The following is a 12,317-nucleotide window of genomic DNA, read 5'->3' as shown; positions in this document are numbered from 1 at the left end:
TCTATACAAATTTAAGTTTAAAAAGGGTGAAGAATTAAGAAGCTGAGTTATCGATATTTTAAAATTTCTTGGAAAAAAATGTTTAGGAGCAGTTAATTTATCACTGGTGTTCAGTAAACACGATTTAATTTTTTGGGGTGCCTTAGTTTATTTTTCTCTTTCGTCTACCCCAGACTTGACATTTTATGAGCAACTCGGTGGGTGTTTATGGAAAAGTTAAGGACGCCTGCCCTACCGGTGCACATGGTCCATGCTCCCAGTTTTTTTTTTTTGTTTTTTTTTTTGGAGTCCAGATTGCTCAATTACGTTTGTGTCTTTGTACGTGTTAATTTCAATTGGTTTCTTCTTTTTGTTGTGTCTGTCTACCCTCTCTGGTCTTTGTCCTTGGCATAATTCTTTTGATTTTTTTTCGAAGCTTGGTTCCCTTAATTACTGTTTCATTCATTGGGGTATCAAAGTACAGTCCAATATCCTTTGCTGGATTTCGGTATAGGGGGCGAAAATAGAATTAAAAGCCGAGCGAAGCAAGGCAAGAACATTTTTTGGGTAGAATTTTGGAAAAAAATCAAGATATGAAATTTGACAATACTGCAACTAAAGAAATGACCTCTTCCGTCAATCACATAACTAATTAAAAGTTCATATATACGTACATGTAATTGAATCTCATGCAATTTTAATGTAAACTGGCTTAATACTTATGCGGTTTTTTGTTCGTTTTGTGTTACCAGTTGACAGTCGATTTTCCCAAGCATCAAATATCATAGCGATATGTATGCTTGAGTTGACCTTACAAAATGGTAACATTGTCTTGTAGCTACTCAATTCAATATTATATGTTAATAAATATGTAATTTCATATTGGCCCTGTTATAGGTTTGAGGTCTGTCATATTGTTCGAGGCGGTTGTATTGGTCCCGAGGCATCGCCGAGGGCCAATACGGCTGTCGAGGCCAATATGATTGAACTGTAACAGTTTTGATGATTAAGTAGCTGTCTTTGTAACAATCATGCAAAATCAGAAAAATGTGATACACCTCAAAACAGGCTACATATTTTTATTTTTGTAATCAAGTTGTTTTATTGGTTTATATTATGAAATGTGCAATTATTCATTCAAGTCTGCCTGCTATTAGGAAATAATCAACATTGAAAATCCAATAGATTCTATTGTATTCGAGTGTCATTCACACAGTTATCTCCCTTAATTTTGAATTCTACAGTGCATTCTATAAATTTTTATCTCCTATGAGCACAGGTTATCTGAAAAACCAAATGTTAATTTTTGTTTACTAAAGCATTTTAAACAAAATATCAAAAATAAAAATATGTAGGCTTCCCAACCATGTATCACATTTTGCATGATTCTTAACTGGAGTGCTACTTAAAAACAAAACAAGGAAACGATTCTATAAATCTTTCAAAGCTGCATCTCCATAAGAGCTACACATACTTTCAGAATACACTTATGTAAAAGAGAAGATAAACAGTTTTTTTTTTCATTTTATTTTTAATCAAACAAATAATTCTTGAAGAATGTGAATCCAGTATACCGATTGACCTATGTCCCATTTTACGTTTCAGGGTGAAGGCTTAGAGTTCCCAGGACTCTACAACGTGCTATCTTACACTGACCGGCCGTGCGTGGTCAATTAGAAGAGATACCCGACCGCGCTGAAGACACCAATTTTCATCATAATATCTATAATGTTTGCCATTGATAAACTAATAATCCCTAACAGAGGTGAAAAATGAAATATTAGAATAATTGACGCGACAAGACAGGAATTTTAAGATCAAGACTTCAAATTGTCCTAATTCTTATTGAAGATAATGTCTTTAAGTGGACAAAGAGATAAAAACAAAGGTCAGAATAAGACCTGAATTTCAACAGATAAGACATCTACGACGAATGGGCTAGACGAGGTAAATGTATTCCTACATTTCTTGTAATGTTCTTACCTTTTTAAGCAATTTTCTTTGAACCATGTAAAAAGGGAATTGTTTTTATTTGCTTTGATACATTTCCAAGTAAATTTTTGGAGTTTTTTTGTGTGAAAAATATAGTAGCTAAATAGCAATTACGAAAATAGTTATATGCATATTAACTTGGAGTCCATTTAGATAGCATTTGCATCACTATTGAGTCTTTGACAAAATTGCAAATCAGACCTGGATGCACATTGAATGTAAAACTGTTTTTATTCGCTCGAACAAAAAACTCCGATTTTAAACGAAGAGTCTTTGAGACATTTGATTTGTTACTTTGATTGGAAACCGTTCGGAAATCAAAGTGTTTTTGGTGTGAATAATTATTACTGCGCATACCTTTTCCCATTTAATCTGCCTGGCTATGAGAATGGACATACGATTTGACTAGACTTGACAGATGCAATGCACATTTCATTGATAAGCGAACAAGACATTTAATCTGATCAAAATTTGTTTCTTTTAACATACAATTCCACGTTGACACAACCATTCAATATACCAAACAGAGAATGTTTCCTTAAGTTAAGAGAATTGGTGATCTAGTACTGATTTATATTTTATTTCAATCTGGCTATGTTCTTGCTTACTAAACAGCTAAACTTATGAAGTTTGTATCAATACTCATTATAGCACTCACATTGTTCAAAACTCAGTTCATTCTTTTTTTACTTTAACCGCAACCCAAGCGCGGTATGCGATGAAAGAATCACTTCGTTTGGTTTTTATTACAATAATGAATTAATTGGTGTAATAGGGCGTGACACAAGTTATCCAGTTCTCAGAATAAAATTCAAGATTTTTAATGTGTACACACTCCTGTTCAACTTGAACACCTTATTCGGAAGTGTACATATGCATTATTCTAATCAAAACGACAAAGGGTGCATTTTATTACATCACAGCATGGTTTCTGCATAATTGTACTTCTAAAATGATTAACTTCCTGTAAATTTTATTTTTACATAGATCCGTGTTCATGAATGCGTAAATAAAATTTGCAAAACCCTGATAAATGGACCCACTTAACGGTACAATTCCCTATCTTATCACGTACTTACTTCTCGACATGCATCTGCCATTCACCTTGCACCGCCCTATCGTAACCATATAAAGCCTCAAAGACCTCGCATACTTTTAAAATCGCTATCAATATTGTATTCGTTAAATGTTAAATTTCAGATGTTTTTTCTAAGACTTGCACTAGTGGTGTTAGCGGCAGCAGTTAGTGTACAGAGCGGAAGTAGTAAGTATTTACGTTTTTCTACGAAGACTATGTACTTCTGGCGATAGTGCTTGCTGCTTAATTTTTTGTTTGATTGAAATAGTGGTAAATTCAGGGGCATATAAGAATTGCTATAATCGGAATATTTAAAGCATAATTTAAAAAGCCAGAAACTCTTTTATATCACAATAAATTAAGTCATTCTTGATCAAATCAATCATTTTTGATGATAAAGTAACAAATATGTCATTGAATAATAGTTCTTCCGGTTAACGTGTGCATGTCTGCTATGAATATTAATTCATGGGGATACATGTATTAACAATCAAAATTCATTTATCTAATCAAATATCCGAATTTCATGTAAATTGACGTGGTATGTCAACAAAATTTTTATCCAATTAAATAACATACTGTAAACGAACTATTTTTCGCGAGCGATTTATTTTCGCGAGTTTCGTGGACATAGAGTTATCGCGAAAATAAAAAGTCCCGAAAAGGCATACTTACACACTGTATATGTTCAAGCAATTATTTGATTGAAAACGCGAAAATGAATCTTCGCGGAATTAGCCAACTACAGCAAAATGCGAAAGAAAACACTCGCGAAAATAAGTTGGTTTACAGTACTTTCACGCGCATGAATATTCTTTTACGCAAATGTTGTAATTTTTAAAGAGGCTAGGTTTTCATGGAGAATTACCTGTCTGTCTGTTTGTGAAAATATCAACTACTTAAATTAAATTTAATGTTTTGGTAACTCTCAATAATACAATGGTAACTATAACGTTACTAATAACTGAACGTTAGAAAAAATGTTCTAATACACAGGAAAAAGAGTCCCTAACTTTCATATAAGAGATTTCGTATGCTAGATATTACAAAAGTCAGATATGCCAAATCTTAGTAAGGCATTAGCCGGCATTTTCGTAAATTTTTGTTTCTGTTGAAATATACCTTAACTTTGAATTATTTCTAATAAATTGTAACTTTTCTGTATAACTTCATATAATATCCACAAATAAAATGCATTAAATACATGAAATAGGTGTCTATATATTTATTGTTTTGCAAGACAAAAAATCGACCTAGATAAATCCGTATGCATGTGGCTTCTTGTGACCTTAACCGCGCATGTGCTGTAGGGGTCGCCTCTTTAATCACATATCTGATTGCAAAGCGAAAGTGGTCATTCAGCGGTAAGGAAGTCCGACGGACTGAAGCAGTAAATGAAAAAAGTTCGAATATTACGCAAGGATCCTTTTGAAATTAACCTACTGTGGCTCAAATATGGTCATTATTTATTTGAAAACTAATCAAGAAGTAGATGAAATGAAATGAAAACAGTCAAGACACGTGCTGACTTGTGTATCCCATATTGTTATTTTTTACAAAGGTTAAAGTACTTTTAACCCATGTGAATGTCCAATCGGTGATCTTCGGAAGTGATGGCAGAAAATAATTAGATCAGTCTGATTTGAAAAAAACGTTGTTTTCACAATATCTGTAGGTATTATCGACATTTATTGCTTCAGTTGCATTACTACTACCTAATTGCATTGAATCAGCAAAATTCAGTAGAATCAAAACTGAACAAATTTGGCAGCTAATGCAGCTTTAAATACAGTGCCAGATCGATTATGCTTCCTCCTCTATGCTTTCAAAGTTTATCGTGAATATAGCATTTTCATCTACTGCCGGATTTTTTCCATCTTGCATATTAAGTGTCTGTGTCTATAAGAGCCAGGCAGTGGCTAAGACTTGGTATGGAAAACTTCAACATTTTGAAAGTTTGATTTAAATAGTTGCACCCTCAGAATTAAGGAAAAAGACAAGATTTTCCATATCAGTTATAATGCCATTGAAATGCACTGAAAAATGGACATTTCAAGGGCAGATAACTCTATCAAAAACCTCATTTTTCTAAAATTCTGTTGACAATTTCTGAGCAAATCCAGTGATTCAGGAAACAAATGAAGGTTTTTTTCAAATAGAAAAAGCATCCTTGAGTGAAATTATATTGTCGGATCATTGGGTTTTTGACACGTATGTTTCTGATTTTTCCAATTTGCCTGATTCTTACAAAAACTTACACTGAAGCGTAAATTTCCATGTTTTAGGTCTCCGTCGGATATGTTATTACACTAATTGGGCACAGTACAGGAACAGCGCCGGGAAGTTTTTCCCGGAGAATGTTGATCCGCAGCTGTGTACTCATATCATCTACTCCTTCGCCAAGATGGTAGGAAACAAACTACACGCTTACGAATGGAATGATGAGAGTACACCATGGATGAAGGGAATGTAAGTTTTTAGAATAAATAATGTTATGTCCGATAGGTGACAGATGACAGATAGAGAATTAGAAGTCCATGATATATATCTGGAATAAAGATATCTGACGGATATGGAATGAAACTTTCAGTGATAAGCGCAATATCAGTTGGAATTAGTCAATCTATATATTTTTTTATTTTTTTTATCTCAAAAGCGCGGCAACCGAATGATAAATTAAGACTGCTTATGTGTTTTTTACCTTTTGACCTTGAAAGACGCTCTTCCACGAAAACGCAAGTCACCTGATCGCAATTCTGTTTCCCCAGGGGCAAATACTGATAACTTAGTGGCGTTCGAAAACACTGTTTCAAAATTGCGTGTCATATGTTATTTCCTGAATGAAATGTAGAAAATTGTAAGTAGAAAGAACAAAATTTTACCGCGTTAGGTATCTTTTTTTAAAGATAGTATTGTTTTATTGCATCCTTTTTAATATTGTTTATTCAGGAGAAATTATTGCGTAAATGTGACTTAATTAAAATCGCAATAATCAAAATTGGTTATATGAAATTTTTAGCGTAACTAATTCGATATTTTTCTAAGAATTGCACAAAGTAAAATCGCATTTGTGACGAAAAGAACAAAATTGCAATAATTGATGCGTACATTTATTCAGGAGAAATTGCATAAAATGTGACTGATTTAAAATCGCAATAATCAAAATTGTATTTATGAAATATTTTGGATAACTAATTCGTTATTTTTCTAAGTATTGCACAAAGTAAAATGGCATTTTTTTACTAAAAGGACAAAATTACAATAATTGATCACACAATTATTTCTGAATATCAGTGTATCAATACTTTTTAGATGTATTAACAGTAATGAAATTTGTACATTCAGGTATGAAAGATTTATCAACTTAAAGAAGAGTAATCCCAATCTGAAGCTGTCCATAGCTGTAGGAGGATGGAACATGGGCTCTCAACCTTTCACAAGCATGGTTGCAACACAGGGAAGCCGCCAAGAGTTTGCCACATCGACGGTTAAGTTCTTGAGAGACCATGGATTTGATGGCCTAGATCTTGACTGGGAATACCCAGCAGGCAGAGGTAGTCCACCAGGAGACAAACAGAAATTTGTCGAACTAGTGAAGGTAAAATGAATAGTAAAAATATAGATGTATTTACTCAGTATTATGGATAGAGTGGTATCCTAATGAATCCTTGTTATAACTCAAATAATAGTGACATTTTAACAATGATAATCGAGCGATACTCAAATAACTGTTTTTTTTTAAGAACTTTTACCATGTCCTACAATAGATAAAAAAGTAAGCCGCACGTGCAATAAATGATTCAGAAGTAGCTACAAACGCTGATAGGAACACCAAGTGTGTAAGCTCCCAACGAGCTGACTTCCGATGTAAAATGTCGTACTTTTTAACAACCATTTTGTTTACAGACTCTCAGGCGAGAATTTGACGCCGAGGCACAGACTTCTGGTAAATCTAAACTGTTACTGACTGCAGCAACACCCGCAGGCAAAGATAACTTTGATAACGGATACGATGTTCCTCAAGTAATCAAGTAAGTTTTGTTGTTATATTATTGTTATAAATAGGGGGCGATAATTTTGACTTTGAGGGGTAGGGGCTTGGTATAACTTTGAAATTAATATTTTGACTCAGTCCTTTTTGAAAATAAATATGAAATTATTTTCAGCAGCAGCTGGAGTTAATTTTTTTATTTGAAAAACTACAGTGATGAGTAATGGGAGGAATATTGAATCCTAATATTTATGTGTCTCCATGGCTGAGTAAAAAAAAAATGCTCAAATTTAGAATTTTATTTTTTTTTCAAAATAAATTCCAGAGCCCCCCTTTCAGTGTAAAAATGGTCGGTGCCTTAACTAATACGAGAATTAATTTATGTTTTAAAGATATTTGGATTTCATCAATTTGATGTCATACGATTTACATGGAAGCTGGGAAGACCACACTGGCCACAACTCTCCTCTGTATAAACATGCTGGAGAAGTCGGAAATCAGACATACCTCAACATTGTAAGAATTTTGTAGGAACCGTACATTTTTAGAATATACATTTTTTATCAGTAATTCTAATGACCACGAAAATTATTTGTCCTTATTAATTTCAAATTTAAATGGTTCCAAAATGAATAGTGTTTCAGAAGAGAGACATCAGAAAAACACATATAGGCTAAAGAGTTTTTAGTCATAAGTGAAGATTATTCAAAATTCAAAGTATACACTGACATAAGGTGGTATTACTTCAATATTACGTCATCAAGAAAATATATTTAACAGTGACGACATTGATTGGCATATTAATTTCTCAATAGGTGAATTTAGATTAACAATTACAGAGAAAATTATCATAAACAAAAAGAAATACACAGACAATTTTTTTATAATCTGATATAAAGAACTAAGCACGTGAATTTTTGAAAGGATTTGATCGCAAACAGCCATGTAAAAAAGTTAGTACCTCATCATGTGTATTTATCATATAAATCAAAAGTTCCCATGCTCATATTTTGCTCTAGGACTGGACTGCCAGCTACTATGTAAAGAAAGGAGTACCCCCATCGATGCTTAACATTGGCTTGGCATTGTATGGTCGTAGTTTTACCCTCAGAAACCCCAGCCAACACGATGTTGGATCTCCTACCAGAGGAGCAGGTCAGGCCGGCATGTATACCAGAGAAAAGGGATTTTTGTCCTACTACGAGGTAATTTGATTAAAAAATAAAATAAATTTGAAGAATTTTTAATGAGGATAAATCACGCACCAAAGGCAGAGTCGAACGGACTGTTATGATTCTTAAACGGGAATAGTTAAGCTACAGTCTTTTAAACACTGGTTTCAGAAACAATCGATCGATTGATTTTTTACTTCGCGTCTGAAGTTCACTATCGAAACTTTATCTGTATCTTATTTACATGACCAGATAAATATCAAACACTTTTTTACCAAGTGAAATTATAGTGTAGAAAGGTTCTGACTACAATTCAAAAACAAAATTGTACAATAAAAAAGGAAGAAAAAAAAAAAACACAAACAAACAAGCAAACAAATTCAATATACATTTTTGTAAGAACTCTAGGAAGAATAATTAAACTAATTATACATAAAGAGGACGCTCTCGATACCCACTAAACCCCCCCTTTTTACGGACATTAAACACGATAAGGAATAAGTATTTATTAATAGTATGTAGCACTAGGATTGTTCAACTTCGAATCAACGTGCCGTGCATACTGGATAGCTCCAAAATGGTCAAAAGGTATAACAACAAAAACGTTTCTTCTAACGTCAAAGCTTTTTTATATAACAATTACACCTTTTTCAGGTTTGTAAAATGTTGAAGTCTGGTGGAACAAAATACGATATTGCTGACCAAAAATCTCCCTACGCCGTAAAAGGTGATCAGTGGGTTGGTTATGATGATCCAAACAGTTTGAGGGCAAAGGTAATTACACTGAAACGACATTGGAGTACTTGAAAAAAAAATTGATATTCTATTTTTTTTAAGAAAAACGAAAAAAAAAATCACAAAATAAAAATACAGAAAAAGTAACCGGAAATCACCTTTTCATCACTAACAAGATAATTTACTCCTGTCTTGAAGCGATTTTTCTGTGATTTCATCATGTAAAGTCAAACCTGTATTCAGCAATATTCTGTATAAAAAATCGACCTACATGTACCTATCTAGTGTGATCACAGTTTTGCCCCCCCCCCTTGTAGGGTCGCTTAAAACTGGTATGACTATTTCCACGACAATTTTCATCAGATACCATTCTAACGTATTTTATTTTACAATTCAGACTCAATACATCAAACAACACCATTATGGAGGCGTGATGGTATGGGCTCTAGATTTAGATGATTTCTCCGGTTCATGTGGACAAGGCAAATACCCATTGTTGCATGCTATCAACGACGAACTCAACAACTCTGGCGGAGGACCTCTACCGTAAGAACTATGACAATGCATAGAAGTATTTGTTTTTGTGTATATATATTTGTGGGTTTGCTAAATTTTTTTCCGGGTCATGGAGTTTTTTGATAATTGGTATAAAAAACGGATACTTGACATCATAAGACAAAGACTATTGGTAAATTTTTGCCTTTAAAATGACAGATTCAAGAGCTTTAACTATAATACCCTTGCTTTATTTCAATACTGAATATGTCCAATCAATTAAAAAAATGAATTTGATTAATATTTTTTTGTACATAACGGAAACCCAATAGTTCCATATATGGTTTTAGTTTTAAGTTTTTATAACGATTTAGCTTAGTGTTTATAACTTATTGTCATATAACAGGGTAGCGCAGACTACGACAAGGGCAACACAGGCCCCAGTTACACAACCTCCGCAACACTTTACTCCCCAGCCAACACAAGGGGTTGTCCAGACTAATCCCCCGGTTCAGCCAACCACCCAAAGTAAGTGTTCAATAGTTAGAGTAAATAGTAATCACTTAGTCAATTACTAGTAGTTTATATTTAGTTAGTAAAACTAGTTTACGTTTAGCTAGTCAAATATTATTCACTTACCTAGTAACTCGTGGTAACAAATGAGATTTTATTGCAATATTATTCAATCTATATTCTGAATACCTTAAAATATCTAGTATTCTGTCAAAAAATAACTTTCAAGGTCATTAACACCTATAACAAGTAATATTAAAACAAATATTTGATTTGAAAATTAAGACCTGCATTTGGTTTATTCTGATAAAAATTTGAAAAACACATTGGTACCAGTGTTTTAATAAAAGATATCTATCTTTCTAAATTTAATTCCACTAATTTCTGACAGCTTTGAGTAAGTATACGAAATATTCGATGTACGACCCTTTAAGTAACAATTTATATAAAATTCAGACAATGCCAGTGGTATGTATGATTCATGGGGCAGAAAAAAAACACCAAACAAACCATTTTTATGTAACTTTAATCTAGTCTGAATGCCGTTCTGTATTTTGGATCTGCTTTCATCTCCCACTTCAATCAACGAAATCAAGAACGATAACTTTTGCAAAGTGCAACTTTAATTTCATGTACAATCTATACATTTTTTTTTCTCAAAATTGCAACAACTAAAAATCATGACTGTATATGGGGTTTATAACTTTCATAATAAAAAATAAAAGTGAATTCGGTGTATTTTTTCATACACGAATCACTTCCTGTCTAAATTTATAAAGACTGCTATTTATATATAAACGCCCAATTTGATTGAATATTAGAAAATTAACCCAAACAATCATTTTATTCCATTAATAAAACGTAATCGTATGTAAAATTACAGGGAATCGTTTTTCGAAAATCACTTTAAACCCATTTCTATCACTATCCCGTTTGTAGCCGCTAAACCAACCCACCAATCCCATCACATTGGACTCTCTACCAGCTTCGACTGTAGAAGTAAGAATGCCGGATTCTATGCTGATCCTAACTCATGCGATGGGTACTTTATCTGCGCTGCTCATTTTGCATTTGAGGTCAGGTGCGCTAGTGGCTTGCTGTATAACTCAGCCACTGAGTATTGCGATTGGCCTTACAATGTTAAATGTAATCCTAACACACAACAACAAACTCAAGGTCCAGTTGTTACTAACCCTCCTGCTGCAACGCAGCCCCCCGCGACCCAGGCACCTTGGACTCCGGCTCCAACACATGCTCCTTGGACTCCGGCTCCAACACATGCTCCTTGGACTCCGGCTCCTACACAGGCTCCATGGACTCCGGCTCCTACTCAGGCTCCTAATGGAGGTGAGAATATAACTATATTTGATACCATTGTTGTTAAAAAGTGCTTTTTACCAGTTTACCACAAGCCTTTTAAGAATGTTATTTATTTCTGTCTTTCAAACTTTACCGAGATGTAAATCGATATTTATTGAATACACATTTTCGTTAATTATGACTAAATATATCAATTTAGATAATATTTCCGACTGCCCTAAACATTTCACGTATTATACATTTTAAAGGACACAGAGAAAAGATAATTATACACAAACACGCACAACCAATAACAGCACATTTACTGTGATAATCTGAATATAAACTGTAAAGTTACGTTCGTAAAGGATTGAAATATACATTAAACTGTTTAGGTAACGGTAGCTATGGAAACTCAAAGGACTTTTGCAAGAACAAGGCCGACGGCCATTACAGTGATCCAGTAGACTGTGGCAAGTTCTACCAGTGCTCTTATGGTTTGACCTTCCACGAGTACTGTGCTCCTGGTACTGCTTTCAGTGTAGCAATGATGGGTTGTGACTTCCCTATCAATGTGCCCGGATGTGAAAATTATGGTGGATGATATGTAGTTGCTAAGCAACAATTGAATACTTAATTTTTTGACATTAAAATGTTTAGTGGTTAAATGTTTATTGGTTTTTTAAAAAAATACAATAAGAAACATTATCTTAGTGTTTTAGTTCTAGTAACTTTTATATAGTCCAGATTTAAGAACATCTCGCTCCTTTCAGCATATCGTATGGCGGATTGTTTTGGCGGGTGTAAAATTTGGCGATGTAGAACGAAAACTTTTAAAAAGTGGTGTATTAAAAGCTTAAGCTTGAGTAAATATTTTGCGGATTTTATTTTGTCGTTTTTAGACAGACCGCTAAAATACGCCATGATTAGCCCCCCCCCGCGAATATTATCCGCTACACGGTAATAAATATGTCTAAATAACGACAATTGTAATTAGCAAAACCTATAACATGTCTTCACATACCATCACCAAACGCTGCAAAGGGTTCCATTCTAGTTTCAA

General features: G+C 33.7%; 1 protein-coding gene across 1 annotated transcript; it reads left to right on the top strand.

The window, feature by feature from the left end:
* Positions 1–3,079: 3,079 nt before the first annotated feature.
* LOC148620134 (chitinase-3-like protein 1) lies at positions 3,080–11,962 on the top strand. Its single transcript, XM_088580731.1, has 11 exons — positions 3,080–3,235; positions 5,335–5,518; positions 6,395–6,647; positions 6,956–7,080; positions 7,433–7,556; positions 8,060–8,245; positions 8,867–8,986; positions 9,345–9,493; positions 9,849–9,970; positions 10,895–11,302; positions 11,650–11,962. The coding sequence occupies exons 1-11, from the start codon at positions 3,172–3,174 to the stop codon at positions 11,856–11,858; spliced, it is 1,944 nt and encodes a 647-aa protein (XP_088436857.1). The 5' UTR covers positions 3,080–3,171; the 3' UTR covers positions 11,859–11,962.
* Positions 11,963–12,317: the final 355 nt, after the last annotated feature.

Source organism: Perna viridis, chromosome 4 (genome assembly GCF_037379345.1).
Source record: "Perna viridis isolate PV_CMFRI_1.1 ecotype Kerala chromosome 4, ASM3737934v1, whole genome shotgun sequence".
Classification (NCBI taxonomy): domain Eukaryota; kingdom Metazoa; phylum Mollusca; class Bivalvia; order Mytilida; family Mytilidae; genus Perna; species Perna viridis.
The sequence above is the reverse complement of the archived record's forward strand: the minus strand, read 5'-3'. Positions and strand labels throughout refer to the sequence as shown.